This window comes from Triticum aestivum, chromosome 4B (genome assembly GCF_018294505.1).
Source record: "Triticum aestivum cultivar Chinese Spring chromosome 4B, IWGSC CS RefSeq v2.1, whole genome shotgun sequence".
NCBI lineage: Eukaryota > Viridiplantae > Streptophyta > Magnoliopsida > Poales > Poaceae > Triticum > Triticum aestivum.
In genome coordinates this window covers 15,999,321-16,015,359 of record NC_057804.1, presented here as the reverse complement: position 1 = coordinate 16,015,359, position 16,039 = coordinate 15,999,321, and the positions used below count along the sequence as shown (strand labels likewise).

The 16,039-nt window shown below is 46.2% G+C and overlaps 1 protein-coding gene and 1 pseudogene across 1 annotated transcript; both read right to left on the bottom strand.

Annotated features, from left to right (window-relative positions):
- Positions 1-4,815: 4,815 nt before the first annotated feature.
- LOC123094223 (tryptophan--tRNA ligase, cytoplasmic-like) lies at positions 4,816-9,793 on the bottom strand (annotated as a pseudogene).
- Positions 9,794-10,811: 1,018 nt separating this feature from the next.
- On the bottom strand, positions 10,812-13,582 carry LOC123090625 (glucan endo-1,3-beta-glucosidase 7). The gene is made up of 3 exons (XM_044511942.1): positions 13,080-13,582; positions 11,636-12,922; positions 10,812-11,324 (listed from the first exon to the last, which is right to left on the bottom strand). Exons 1-3 carry the CDS (start codon positions 13,147-13,149, stop codon positions 11,290-11,292), a joined length of 1,392 nt encoding a protein of 463 aa, XP_044367877.1. The 5' UTR covers positions 13,150-13,582; the 3' UTR covers positions 10,812-11,289.
- Positions 13,583-16,039: the final 2,457 nt, after the last annotated feature.

Below are 16,039 nucleotides of genomic sequence, written 5' to 3'. Positions count from 1 at the left end.
TACATGTTTAACTTTTTTTAATACATGTTTGACCATTATTACATTTTTATGATTTTTTTAAAAACACGTGACAATTTTATGTGTTGCAAAAAACAATATTTTCTTAATGTCAAGAAGGTTTTAATGGTACCAATAGTTTTTTAAAGTTTAAGTGTACAAATTTTTAGATTGCATCATAATATTTAAATTGCCACGAATAATTTTATCAAAAGAGTGAACATTTTAAATGTTACAAGCATATTCCTAAATGGTGCAAACATTTTTCAAATTAATGTGCGAAAGTTTTTTTTTTACATTTCGCAAACTTTTTTAACTTGTCAAGAACATTTTTCCAGAACTAATTAAAATATTTATTCCATTTAATATAAATATTTCAGAAATATAAATAAAAGTAAGAAAAAAGGAAAAGAAAACAGTTGCAGAAGAAAAGAAAAAGAAAGAAGTTGCAGAAATATAAATAAAATTTGTGGTGTAGTTGATGCCTGAAAAAAAGGAACGCGCTAGCAAGAGAGGTGGCGCTCCTTCTTGCACTCGGCCGAGCCATTTAGGGAGGCTCTTCAGACCACCTTGCCTTCGTTCTTGCAATAAGCGAGATCTAGACACGCTCGAGTTTACATCAATAGTACAAAATGAAGCTACTAATAAGGGATTATTATTTCGATCAGGAACTAAGCGAAAAAATGACTTGGAGGGGGCGAATCCTCTTCCCTCACCTTCCGTGTAGTAGTTTTTGGGGTCAAGGTGACAGCACTTCGGCTGTGATGGCGATGACATCTTGATAAAAGTTCTATCCCGGTGGCACTTGGTGTGACGCTGGTGAGGAGCCCCGGAGTTTTTGTCTCTGCTATTTTCAAGGGATAACGGGTTGGTTATCTGCGTCGTCATTGACATGATTCCATGTGTATCGACGGCGCCACCATCATCTTCTTCGAAAACCCCTTTCTTCGAGCCTTTTCCAGCAAAGTCACCAGCTTGGTCTCGCGATACTAGAGCGAATGTGTGTCTAGATCGAGGTGACCATCTGCTGAGATGCTTGGCGATTGCCAGTTTCCACCGGAAGCGACGGTCTTCTATTGTGGCCATTCAATGACAATTTTTCTCTACAACACATGTACTTAAGTGGTTGGATGTTGTCCATTATTGGGGTGAGCTATGGTGGTGCAATGATGACAAGTTCAGTTGCGGCTTTGGCAAGAATTTGGAGGCATATAGTTGTAGTCATTTTTTTTTCGAAAATGAGAAATTCCCTCGGCCCCTGCATTAAAATGATGCATGCAGCCATTTTATTAATCTTAAGTTACAAACAGAATATAGTCGTTGTCATGTCATGGTCTTCGCTTTGTTAAGGGTTGTTTCTGTGTCGTAGATTCAATTACCCTGCTCCCTCCATCCATATATATAGGGCCTAATGCATTTTGAGATTATTTTTGACTATTGATAAGATTAATGTATATAAGATATATAATGTGAAAATTACATCATTGAAAGCTCCTTTCACATACGAATTTGACGGTATACTTTGTGCAACTTGCATGCCATATTTTATTGCTTCTCGAAAAACGTATTAGGCCCTATATAGATGGATGGATGGAATATCTTTTTTTAATGTTTTCAATTACCCCATAACTATCTGTTTCCGGTGTTCTATAGATAAATCAGGTATAACTTCAAAAACAAATTTGTAATGCTGGACATCAGTTACATGTGAAAATAAAATGGCCCTTATATGGGCTCATTCCGCTAGGGGAATAAGCGTTTCCTTGTGTTGTATTCTTGGCTTGGTAACCTAGAAACAATAAAAAAATAAAACCTATCGAAAGCCTGCTGCTTCCGCTGAGAAGATTCCATAAATGGGCACAACGTCGATACAACGCACAGTGTCACTTCCCCCGCAAAAAAAAAAAACGCACAGTGTCACTTGCAGTACTGCATAAATGGGCCAGCCAAGCGCAAGGGAGGATCACTAGCTCCCTAGCACACATCTTTTTCCTTTCTTGTTAGTAATTTTATTTTTCTATTCATGATGGAAATAATTATTTAATTCTTACAAATGTTCACGACACATTTCTAAAAATGTAAGCAGTGGTAAAAAATGTTTGCGCAACTTTAAAAAAGTATTGATAGCATTCCAAAAAAAATGTTCCTGACAATTTAAAAGTTTTCCCACGTTTCAAAAGGTGCACGTTATTTTTTGTTAAATGTGTATACAATGTAAAAAAATGTTTTTTAATAAAAATAATTGTTTCCATTGTAAATATATATATGACATATTTATAAAATGTTATACAATATGAAAAATCTTTGCATAGTAAAAAATGTTTTGTAACATTCAAAAATATTTATATGACATTTTAAAGGAATATTCTCATGTTTCAGACACAATTTTGTGACATTTTTAGAAAATGTGTATAGAATGTAATAAAATGTTTGTATGGTTTAATATAAATGTTTCATGGCAAGTAGAAAATATTCAATGTGTATTGTCTTTTAATTTCAATGAAGTAAAAAAATGAGTTGATGTTGCTTGTTATTGAATTTCAATGAAGTAACTTGTTTTCCTTTCTATTTTTTTCTGTGTTCTACTTTGGATCTATTATTATTCAGTCTTCTTCGTTACATGCAAATTGAACCTCTATTTGTTGGGCTCTCGCGACCGCGTCGCCCCCGCGGGCGACCGGCCGCGCCCCGGTTCCTCCTCCGCCAGCTCTCCCTCACTCCCCCCTCCTCGCCGCTGTCGCCGGCGTTCGCCGTCGGGTCTGGCCCGGGCGACGCTGGTGGTGGCGCCCCCGGCCTTTCCCTTCTCGGTTGCTCTCCGGCGCGGGGCGGAGGGCGCCGGGGGGTGCTCCCTAGGCGGTGGCGGGCGTGGCGGCGGGGCTTCCTGGGGCCGCGCGGGAGATCGGCTGGACGACGGCGTCGTCGTCGGCGGTGGGGTGGCGCGGCAGCGCCCGCTCGGCGCAGATCTGGGCCCTTCGGGCCCCATCTGGGTTTGGGCGAGCCGACGGCGGGACGGGTCGACGGCGGGGCTTCCAGGAGGCGGGGGAGCGGCGATGGGCATTGGGGGCTGGAGGTGCTCGCGCTGCCCTGCTGCAGTGTGGCCGGCGGGGCTTAGCGGGCCCGATTCGGGCCTGGCCGGGCCAGGGTTGGCCTGGTATGCCCTGCTGCTGCGTCCGGACGGCGACCGCGACGATGCCGGAGGCACGAGCCTCCTGCACCACGGTGGAGGAGGTGGTTCCCTCCCGCGCGGCTACGACGATGCTGCTCCCGTCGTCCATCGCCTCCTTTCCTCGTTCTCTTGGCCTCGTGGTGGTGATCTCAGTGAGACGGCGTGGGTAGCGTTGCGACCGCGGTGGCGCATGCTGGTGGGCGGCGAGCTGGCTGGTTGGCTCCGATCTGGTTGGGCAATGGGGTTTGGAGTTGGGAGAAATCCTTGCCGGGTCTTCCGGCTCCGATGCGGTGACGCCTGCGGGTGCCACCATTCCTCCCTGGAGGGTGTTGGTGGTATTCATTCCCCTCTAGCCTCCGCGTGCCGGGGGAAACCCTAGGACACGTCCGGGCAGCAGCGTCGTCGGTGTCGCATTCTGGAGGTGCTGCTTGGTACGCGGAGGATCGGAGCCTAGGATCGCGGTGGGTAGATTTCGGAGGGCGCAGCGGTAGTGGGTCATCCGCGCTTTGTCGAGCTGCCGGTGTTGGCATTGTTTCTTCTTCTTTTTCTTTGGCTTGTTGTGCTGCTCGCCCCAGCGTTTACTCTGTGATCGGTGTTGGTGCTTTGGAATACAAAGCGGGGGAACCCTTTTTCGGTAACCTCTATTTGCTTGCTGGCCCCTTGGGGGAAAACAATCTTACATGAGCCTGCAATGGAAGTTATGTTCCTGTTATGTTGTTCTCACTGTTTGATTACGGTCTGATCTGTCATTAGTGTAGAAATAGTGGGAGTTTTAGCCAAGCAAAATGGTGGGTTACCTTATGCCTCAATTTCTCATGGTATGGGAGTTGTTGTGCTTCTCGGAGATCAATCGCTCCTGGTTTTCATGCTGTCCGCAGGCCACACCTACCCTAGGGCTGGTGAACGGGGTTGGGCGAACAAATTTTCCTTGGTTGAATTAGTGGGCTGGTGAGCGAGGCTGGGTGAACAAATTTTCCTTGGTTGAATTAGTCAGACAGTCGTCCTCACTTCTGCAGTATGCTTGTGTTGTTGAGTGATTGAGATTTGCTTTTGTTGGCCATGGCTGACTGTGTTTTATTACGATTCAGAGAAGAGAAGACAGATGATATCTACGTATTCCACATGTTTCAGATAAGAGAAGTATTTAGGAACGCGGGTTGCTTATAAATAATAATGGAAACAATATTTGCTTCCTAAATAAGGTTCTTCTTTTCGATGGAAGCAAAATAATATTTCCCCGAAGCAAGTCTCTAGTCCATGAAAACAAGATCGTAATGCTTCTGAAACACGTGGAATACTTTCTTGACGGAAGCATGTGTGAAAGATTGTGATGCTTCTGAAACATGTGGAATACTTTCTTAACAGAAGCATGTGTGAAGCAATTCTCTAGTTGCCTAGTCGAGGAAGCAAGATCGTGATGCTTTTGTAACATGTGAAATGATTTTATTTCTTGACAATGTCGGTTCGAAGTGATTCTCTAGTCAACCGATGCAATATCGTGATGCTTCTGAAACAAAATATCACGTCACATTTCCCTTAGAAAAATCAGGTTATACAGGGCATGTATTTCCAATAAATCGAAGCAGATTCATCCATCACAGAAGCAAATTCTTCAATGAATGGAAACATTTTTTATAGCATGAACGGAGATAAATTACATAGTTACAAACAAAGTTGGAAGCAAGTATTAGTTGCATCTGATGTAAATTTGGATAACATATTGGTTACAGGTTTCGCTTCCAAAGGAAGCATGCCACTTCAACTCAAATAAAAAGGAAGCATGCTGCAGATTGGTTCCTAAATCCAAGGCACAAGATGCATCTCACCAAATTATCTCACGTAATTAGTGGCCCACATCAGTACTGATTTTGCCGAAGATGTTTAAGGTGGCGTGGAAAATTAATTGCCCAGGCTCGTTTTAAGGGGCCAACAGCCGCGTCAGATGAGATCTATCGTAGGGCTCATGAACAGTCTGATGGGAAGCAAGCATCAGTAGTCTGTTGCCTAGCGCTGCCCTTAAATAAAGCATAAACCTTTTACGATTTCACATAACCAGAATGGGTCCCAAACATATTGGGACGAGGACTACCCAGACATGTATGCATCAACCATCTGCACAAAACAGAAACTGTTAAGGAAATTTGTATTGATGAAGCAAACATTAAGTGTTATTCCAAATGTGGTTAGAATGATGGGATACAACATTTTAAGCGACGACCATTTGTGCACCATCCTTAAAAAAAGATTATGAACCAAATTGTAAACAAAGACTAAGAGCCAAATTGTGTACCTCCTCAGTCACTTGAGCTCTAGCATTCTGATGTGCTAATGCTATCTTCGATAGAACGCCAACGACACGGTCTTTCAATTCACCTGTTAGCATATTCCCGGCTTTGTATTCCTGGTGATATAACGTGTTTCATAGTGTAAGTGCAACTTAGGTTTCAATGCAAGTGCGTTGTGCAAACTTTTTCTATGCAGCAGTGTATAATAGTACCTTCTTTATGTGCTCAAACTCAGCATCATCTTCAAGGAAGAAATTTAAATACTTGATACAGACATCAACCTGGAAGACAATGACAATTAAACAATAGGTTTTGTATTCTGTAAGAAATATAATAATTAACCAAAACACCATTGATCGATTAACTGGATACAATAATCAAATAATCTAACTTATGAAACAAAATAACTATTACATGCTCGATTTCGTAATTCGCAAGAATACAATAATCAACTGGAAATCAATAATCTAACTTGTGAGCTACAGATATATAATTAATTATGGTGCATGACTGTGGCATACTAGTTTACTACTCCGTCCGTCCTATAATATAGGACGTTTTTTTGACACTAGTGTAGTTCCAGAAAACGTCTTACATTATGGGACGGAGGGAGTACTCATTAACAAGTGCTCATGAATACCAAGGAGATGGCTTACATCGACGTTCGCTCCATATTTCCTTTGGAGCTCTGTCGTGGACTGGCCACCAGAGAAAGCATACTTCCTAATCTGTAAAACAGTAGAAATAAATCATAAGCCATTGAAATAATAGAATTACAAGGTGCTTGCAAACCAATGACATTTCAATGTAATTAATTGGCCTAACTAAACATGATATTCAAAACAAAGCTCAGGACAAACCTTTTCTTTAATTATATCAGATTTATCTGTCAGATATACTGCACTATTCGGGTCATTGGCAGACATTTTACCACACTCCCCCTGTAGAAGAAAAATAAACCAAATCCAAAATGAAAGACAAAAAATTTGCTCTCAGCGAGTTAGACTAACTAAATGCTATTAACTGGGCCTGCTCTATTCAGTCCTAAATCCATGGCATTCCAAACGTACCTGGAGAGCAGGGAAAAACTTTGATTCAATAAGTGAAGGTTTCAGATAACCCATTTTAGGAGCAACATCACGAGTCAACCTAAAATAAGGATCCTGCATAGAATAGATATAAATAAATCAGAAGGTAAAGCAAACCTGCATACTAAACGCAAAGATGTACAACAATGAAAATTCCAGACATGTTTACATTACAATAGTTCATGGAATATATGTTTTATAATTTGTACCCATATTTACAAATCATCAATTAATGGAACAACACAAAGCCGGGAGCAAAAAAAACTTACTGTACTGCTCTCATATATGTTCGAATGCCAACATGCAGATAGTCATTTATGACAATACTGTGATTAAGATCGTAACAACAAAATATATTTGCCCCTGGTCTAATGAACATGCGACTAAGGGAAACAAAAAAATTCGAAATACAACAACCATATAGGTATACGTCTAGCACACATGTTTCAGAGAAAATAGGCCAGAGAGGCAAGCCGTGAGAAAGAAAAAAAACTCCCAGCTGTTTTTTTTTCAAGCGGGGGACCCTCTATTTGAGGGCTGGCCTGGCGCAGTGGTTAAGTCATCCCCAGTTGTGCCAAGAGGTACGTTCCTATAATCCCTCCCCGGACCCCAACTTGCGTGGGAGCTTCTATGCACTAGGTCTGTCCACTAACCCTGATGGCCCATTCACTTTATGTACTTGGCAGCAATTAACCACATTACCATTGTCACCACCCTCCCACTCACACGCCTGACACTATTGCTACCCCTAGCCACCACTGATGCTCCACCCCTTGCCACCAATATTCAAAAATGTTTGTGGCATAGTTGATGCAGCAATACACAAGCATGTAAGGAAATTGTTACCTTTATATCAAAATGTTTTCATGAGATTGCTCAAAATCAACAATATGCATATGCAGGAATATTTTCTATCTAAAAAAGTTTTTAAAAAAGGAATTTCAGATGTATAGGTAAGACACATTTCAATCTTTAAATGGAAATATCTTCATGAAAATGGCCGAAATAGATAGAAGAAGGCAACAATTATGTATTTTATGTTGCCAAATATACTCTAAGTAAGCTAGAAAGAAGATACAAACTATTGAATGCAGTAGACAAAGATTATCATACCAGAGATATGTTCTTACCTGGTCTATTGCACATGGAATAAGGCACCGCAGCTGGTCATTGCCCCCAAAGAGATGGGGAAATGACGAAGCAAACGATGGAGCAGCCTGCACAGGAGGAAAGCAACACTTTCCTATGTGATCTTCTGGAGTAAATCCGAATGTGCCTCTAATCTAGTATTCAAAACCAAGAGTATTATGATAATATAGAGTAAAAAAATTAAGCTCATTAGTCTTGAAGAAAATACTGGTCTTGATTGCAAAGTTCTTACAGTATTAAATGTCACACGCTTTGCAACTTGCATCATATTTTCATAGAAGGGACTGCAAGATAGAGGTCATTAGTATAGGACAGGACAAAAAAGACAGCAATAGCGTAGGCATTTAGCTTACTATTGACAACAAAAAGTAAACACAATTAAGACCATAGTTAACACCAGCAAACTTACCCTCCAACATATTGAAAATCTGAGAAAATGAAAGTTCTTTCAACGTCAAACCCACATGCTATGATGTCTTTGGCATTTTCACGGGCAAGCCGTTTAGATTCCGCAATAGACAAGTCCTTCCAGAGGAACTTCTCGTCATCAGTTAACTGTATCACTACAGGCACCTTGAAGGCATCCTATAAGTACCTGCCAAACATCGACCGGTAAGGTTAATAAACATTAATTATTCATATCAGACTAGATGACAGAATTACGAAAGGATGTTATTTCAAGTACGTGTATATACTAAGCATATATATACATAGAGTATGAAAGGACACCCTTTTTCATGGTAGACGACTACTAAGGGAGTGGAACCTATTTTTATGTCTGAGACGCTGCCAGTTTCATGCGGCAACTCAGGGTGCAACAAACATTTCAAAATCTCAATTTCCCTTTTATACCATGAATTGCTCCGTCTATTAGCCATGTAGGTTTAATATTTTAGAGTCCAAAACGGATCTTCACTAGGCCATCTTGTGGTCAATGAACAACCCATAGTCATCAATTAACGGATCCACAAGAGAAGATTAAAACAATTACTCCCTCCGTTCCATAATGTAAGACGTTTTTTCACACTAGTGTCTTACATTATGGGACGGAGGGAGTACTTCACGGGCGCACAACACTTTTAGCGTGTAATGCAACAAACATATAAAGAAGATACTATCAGAGAAACAAAATAGTAGGAATTAATGCTTAATTACTTTGTGAACATGAAGGGGACAAGGTGGCCAAGGTGCAATGACTCCGAGGAAGGTCCCCTTCCCGTGTACAGGTAGAACTTCCCCCCCCTGCTCGTACAGGTCTAGTATCTGGTTCAAATCTCTGAAATCAAGGGAAAAAAACAATAGGGTTGTTTTTACGTACCGGTGGGCAAAGAAGATCCCGCGGCGGAGGAAGTGATGTGGTGGTCTGGACGTGAGGTGCGCGACGCGGTGTCTATGCGTTGGCACCCAAATTGGTCCACCAGCTTGTCGTAGTTGACTCCTCCTTGTGCCGCGCCGGTCACCTCCCACGGTGTCACCACCTGGTCGGTCTCCCCTTCCGCCGCCGCAGCCGCCACATTAAGCACCGTCGACATCGCAGCAGCTTCACTTTGAGGGCTGGTTGGTGAACACAGGGCCGGTTTAGTTGGGCAAGATGACTAGCACGTAAAAGAGGACACATGATGCTAGGCAAGAGGTAGAAGGAATCCAACAGCTGGAGACACGTACGGAATCAAGAAATTAAACCCGTCCGTAGCAATCTACTCAACTTCGTCGAGCATGAACACGTCGTCAAAGGATTAAAAAAAGAGCATGAACACGTACGTACGTCGATGGATTACTAGCAGAGAATGTACTACTATATACTCCCTCCGTTCCTAAATACTTGTCTTTCTAGTCATTTCAACAAGTGACTACGTACGGAGCAAAATAGGTGAATCTACACTCTAAAATATGTCTACATATATCCGTATGTAGTAGTCATTTGAAATATCTAGAAAGACAAATATTTAGGAACGGAAGGAGTACTTGTGCGGAGGAACAGTTCGCATCATTACCTTTGATTGAAGTTGGACGGAATTCGCGGCTGCGAGGTTTGGATGCGCCGCCGCGCGTGCGTAGGGAGGATTGACAAGGCACGCTAAGGTTTCGTTCCGAGGGGGAGAAGAGAGGTTGTATTGTATATTTAAGAACGGAAAGAAGCATCGCCGACCCGACAGCAAACGACCCGGCGCGCGCCTTCTATTCCCTTGAGCGATCGATCGATCCCGTCCCTTTTTTGTGAGCGAGCGCTGTATCTTTTCGCTAGTTCGGCCCAGCCTTGGCCCAATGCCGTCCCTTGCCCGTGTGACCCATTCCCTTTCTGGGCCAGTGGTGGGAAATCGCACTTTCAAATAAAATAAACCTAGCACTTTCAACTAGTACAAATGAATTGCTACTTTTATGGGATTTACACAGAAAAATAAATGAGCATATCACTCTATTCCCTTTCTATTATAATAACTTTCCAGGAAAATATCTTTATATTAGGAAAAAAAATAGCGTGCTCAGTTGAATCGATCTACCGCTTTTCGGTTGACCAGCAATGGTCATTGAATTGATCTACTATGAATAAATTTTTAAATTAACAACAAATTTTCCAGCCGACAACATATTTTTCAATAATATGAAGATTTTTTTGAACTTATGATTTTTTCTGGAAAATATGAACATTTTTTGAAATTCCTGATCATTTTTGGAAACACGAACATTTCTTGTGCCAATTTGGTGTCACGTGCTCATCTCGGTGTCCTCGCGTACCCTAAGACAGGGTAGCAGCCGTGTTACGCTGTTCACTCTGATAGGTATTGTCCTTTGATCCAAGCTTTATCAGATGTAATTAGGCAGGGATGTACCATCACTCATGTAAAATGCTTTAAATTCGAATGAGTGGCGTCTTTGCTTCTCCCAAAAAAAAATAAAAAAAACAGGATGAGTGGTACACAAACAACTCAGCTCTCAGCCTGTAAGGACAATGGCAGCCAATCACGTGGCTCGGGTAGGTGGCACAAGGCAAACGGAATCCCGACAAGAGTACCACATGGTCAAAATTAGAGACCTACCAACCAGTTAATTCCAGAACATGACAGATGACACTGCACGCCATCAGTGACCCTTTCTTGTTTGAAGATGGGCTAAATTCAGACACCAAGATCCAACCGCTCAATGCGTATACATGAATGATGAACAAATAATAGTACATTCAGCCGTGCTCTACTAGTCCAAGTTACGGACGTACAGTACAAACACAGACACACACACGAAGCACACAACGCTAATTACACATACATACACTGCCCATGTACATGTACTGTACACAACTAAGGCAGCTCGGCTAGTAAAAAACAAGTAGAAAAAGACTGGACGTGAACGTGATGATCTACTCTGCTGCTATGCTCTGCTCAGCTGCTAGCATGAATGGAATGGAATGGAATGAAATGAAACAGGGGGGATGCGTATGCAGCAATGTATCCCCACGCACAACCTAACCACCACCACTATTCCGTGGTGGCTTTATTCGATGATGATTCGAGACAAATCCAATCAATCATGGCGCCCACCGCGCCGGCCGGCCGCCGGAACTTTGCGCGCCGTGGTCTGGTGCATACTCTTACTCCCGTTGCATGCATCATTGGCCTCCCGTAAACACACACGAGCCGTAGCCTGCAGAAACCCAAACCACAGGACGGAGAGGTTACTAGTGTTGTTTCACTTCCACGGATGGTAAAAACACAGGATCGCTAATGAACCAGTACAATGATATGCAATTGTCTGTCAGTCGGCACATGCGATGCAATAGACAATGAGTGAAGTGAATGGAACAACGCAAGGAAAGCTCACGTTCTTTGGTTTGGTTTGGTTTGGTTTGGTTTGGTGGTACCAGTGCACGCACATGTGCGCTTGCTTCAGTGGAATGTAAAAAAATCAATGGCGAAGGCACGAACGATTGAAGTTGAAGGGAGATACGTGCTTACTTGGGTTGGTGGAGGTGAGTGTGGCGGACTGCCGGAAGTCGCAGTTCCAGGGGTGGCCGCCGGCGGCCTGGTAGAGCTGGTTCATGGCGTAGGCGGCGTGGGCGCGCACCGTGTTGGGCTGGAAGCAGGCGCCCCCGGGCTGGATGGCGCCGCAGTCCACGCCCACCTGGGAGCACGCGTAGTCCAGGTCCGTCTGCAGCTGCGCGTCCGTCGCGCCCGCGCTCGCCACGCACCATCCCCCTGACCCCTTGCTCGGACTAGTTGGCGTCGTTGGCGTCGGCGTGGTCGTGGCCGCGTCGGAGGTCAGGCCGGCGTCGTATGCCATGGTGAGGTCGGTGTGGTAGAGGCCGAAGGAGCGCTCGGAGGCCGGCCCGGGCTTGAGGTCCTCGTCGTAGAGCGCGAAGAGGTACGTGTCCACGGGCCTCCCAGGCATGAGCGGGGTGCCGGCGCCGGACCGGAGGTGCGCGACGAGGTTGGACACGTAGGCCCTGGCGTTGTCGACGGTGGCGCCTTGCTCCGTGGGGTCGCCCCTGGTGGGCCACCCGGTCTCAGCGACCACGATGTCGACGGCGCCGTAGCCGGCGCGGCCGAGCGCGGACTTGACGGCGTCGACCTGCGCGTCGAACATGTTGGCGTAGGTGATCCTGGAGCCTGCGTCGAGGCGCCCGGCGTTGGGGTGGAAGAGGCAGAAGGCGAGCGTGTCGGGCCTGGGGTCGGACTGGTACGCGAAGTAGGGGTAGGGGTTGACCATGAATGGCGCGCCGGTGCGGCTGAGGAATCCCAGGATCCCCTGCAGCTGGGCGGCGGCGTCCGGGCGGAAGGCGCCGGTGGAGGGCGGGTCGGACTGCGCGAGCACGGCCATGGTGTTGACGGTGGAGAACTTGATGCCCGCGGCGGCCGCGTCGCCGGCCGCGACGGCGGCGGCGCGGAGGTTCTGCATGGCGGGGAGCAGCGCGGCGGCGAGCGCGGCGTCGCCGGACTCGAGCACCTCGTTGCCGACGGCGACGACGGAGATGGCCGAGGCCGGGAGGAAGGGCAGCACGTTGGCGGCGAGCCAGCCGGCGGCGGCGTTGGGGTCGGCGGCGATGGCGGGGATGTCGCCGTTGGCCACGCCGAGCACGAGGGAGACGCCGGTGCCGGCCAGCGCGCGGATGACGCCCGCGTCGACGCCGTAGAGGCGGAGCTTGGTGATGGCGGTGGACTTGAGCAGCCGCGCCGTCGCGTCCGGCGGCGGCAGGTTGTCCGCCACCTCGCCGTAGTTGACGCCGATGTGCTGCGACTGCGCCTCTGCACGAGCAAACCCAAATCCGACATGGATCAAGCCCAGGCAAGGCGGTAAAATTGCATTGCGCTTTAGGGGAGGAAAGGAAAAGCTAGCTCGTGCGTCACTGGATCCTTCCTGGGGACTCGCGATGGGGATTGCTCGAAAAGCGGGGACACTTACCCGATCTGGCCATGAAGCAGCAGAGCAGGATGGGCGCGAGGAGCAGGAGCTTTCTCGACTCGGCTTCCATGGATTCTTGCTCGGATCTACCTTTGGATTTTGTTGTGTCAGTCAGGGAGCGGAAAGCGAGACGGGGGAGAGGGAGAGAGGAGCAGAGAGAGACAGAGTGAGAGCGAGAGAGAGAGAGAGAGAGTGAAGCCGGTAGTTAAGACGCGGAGACGGAGGAGGAGGAGGCCGGCCAAATGGAGCAAGAATCGTATGCGTGCGCGGCCTACGGGAGCACGGAAGCGGTGGCGGGTGGCGCCCGGCGTTGCGTTGCGTGGCGTGGGAGGGCGACCTCGCCTCTCTCCTGGCCGCGGATTCCAGGCAAGGTATTGGGTGTGGAAGGGGGCATGGGATTTGGAGAGCGTGCTGAGCTGAGCTCTGCGGTGGCCACGTGCGTGCGGCGCCGAGACCGGTGGGGCGCGGCGGAGCGGGCGACATGGGTCGCGGTCGACGGTGGGTGGAGAGATAGATAGAGAGAGAGAGGATAGCCCCGTCTACTGTGCATGCGTGGTGGTGTTGAGAGCTGGGACAGCGACAGTACTGTCTGGTAGGAGTATGTGCTTGCCCGTTGGACGTAGGGTATGGTGCATTTGGTGGGGTTTCGGGTTAATGTCGCCCGATCGAAGCGACAATGGCTTCTGCACTGTGACGTGCAATGATTCATGTGCAAGCCGGTGAGTCAGCAAAGGCCTCTTCTCTCTCGTCAGTAATTGTTAGGGTATCTTTGGGGAAATATTTAAGTCTATCATACTCCCTCCGTCCGGAAATACTTGTCGAAAAAATAAATGTACCTAGACGTATTTTAGTTATAGATATATTAAATTTTATCCATCTCTCCGACAAGTATTTCGGGACGGAGGGAGTACTTAGGTGCTACCGTGATACGGGCTTATGGTCCGTTGGATTTCTTTAAAAAAACAGAAAATGAGACCAACCCAAGGGCTAATCCTCGTTGGCTTTTATGGATAAGAGAAACTCCGCGAGCACCGCGTGTAAGAGCCGAGACTCGAACTTGGGTGCGCTGACAGCAAAACCAGCTGCCCAGCCAATGGGTCGACGCCCCGTTCTCAAGGTCCGTTGGATTCCTATCAAACAGCTTCCAGTAACTCTGCAACATTTGCAAAAAAGTAACTCTGCAACATTTGAAAAAAGGCTCCTAACCCGTACATGATTTGAGTTTGTTTGATTGCGTCGTAGAAAAAATTTGAAGAGGCACACAAATGTGGCACAAAAGATTCCTTAAGAAAAACAAATTCATATATGATTTAACCCCAACGATAACCCTGGCTACAACTAACAATGAACTAGAGTCAGGATGAACTCTTGGGTAACACCTTAAGGAAGGAAAGTGATGCTCGTGAACACCTTTGGGTCGGTACTGACCCCCTTCGGTCAAATCATATGCCCAGGGACCTTCCACGTCGACGAGCCTCTTGGGAGGAGGCTCAACCACCAACATACTCGAAACAAAAGCCGAAGCATGCATGAAGTGGCAATGGCAGAACACGCGAACTAGAACAAAGAGCGAGCTACCACCCGACGCCTCTTCACCGCACTGATACGTCTCCAACGTATCTATAATTTTTGATTGCTCCATGCTATTTTATCTACTGTTTTAGGTAATATTGGGCTTTATTATCCACTTTTATATTATTTTTGGGACTAACCTATTAACCGGAGGCCCAGCCCAGATTTGCTGTTTTATGTCTATTTCAGTGTTTCGAGGAAAAGGAATATCAGACGGAGTCGAAACGGAACGAAATCAACTGGAGAAGTTACTTTTGGAAGGAAAGCCACCCGAAGGACTTGGAGTGCACGTCAGGAGATACGGGAGGTGCTCACGAGGGTGGAGGGCGCCCCCCTGGGCGTGCCCCCTGCCTCGTGGGACCCCCGTAGCTCCATCGACGTACCCCCTACACCCATATATACCTACGTACCCAAAAACTTCCAGAACAGAAGATAGATCGGGAGTTCCGCCGCTACAAGCCTCTGTAGCCACCAAAAACCAATCGGGACCCTGTTCCGGCACCCTGCCAGAGGGGGATCCCATCACCGGAGGCCATCTTCATCATCCCGGCGCTATCCATGACGAGGAGGGAGTAGTTCACCCTCGGGGCTGAGGGTATGTACCAGTAGCTATGTTTTGATCTCTCTTTCTCGTGTTCTCTCTCTTGTGTTCCTCTATGGCATGATCTTGATGTATCTCGAGCTTTGCTATTGTAGTTGGATCTTATGATGTTTCTCCCCCTCTACTCTCTTGTGATGAATTGAGTTTCCCCTTTGAAGTTATCTTATCAGATTGAGTCTTTTATGAGAACACTTGATGTATGTCTTGCCGTGATTATCTATGGTGACAATAGGATATCATGTGCCACTTGATGTATGTTTTGGTGATCAACTTGCGGGTTTCGTGACATTGGGAACCTATGCATAGGGGTTGGCACACGTTCTTGACTCTCCGGTAGTAGCTTTGGGGCACTCTTTGAAGTACTTTTATGTTGGTTGGATGAATCTGAGATTATGTGACGCATATCGTATAATCATGCCCACGGATACTTGATGTGACAATGGAGTATCTAGGTGACATTAGGGTTTTGGTTGATTTGTGTCTTAAGGTGTTATTCTAGTATGAACTCTATGATGGATTGAGCAGAAAGAATAGCTTTATGTTATTTTACCACGAACTCTTGAATAGATAGAACAGAAATGATAACTTTGAGGTGGTTTCGTACCCTACCATAATCTCTACGTTTGTTCTCCGCTATTAGTGGCTTTGGAGTGACTCTTTGTTGCATGTTGAGGGCTTGTTACACTACTAGGGAAAAGCCTAGCAGCAGCGCGGGTTTTAGGCATATCATTAGCGCGGGAAGGAGCGCTACTGATAAGGCGCTACAGCTAAACTTTAGCAATAGCGC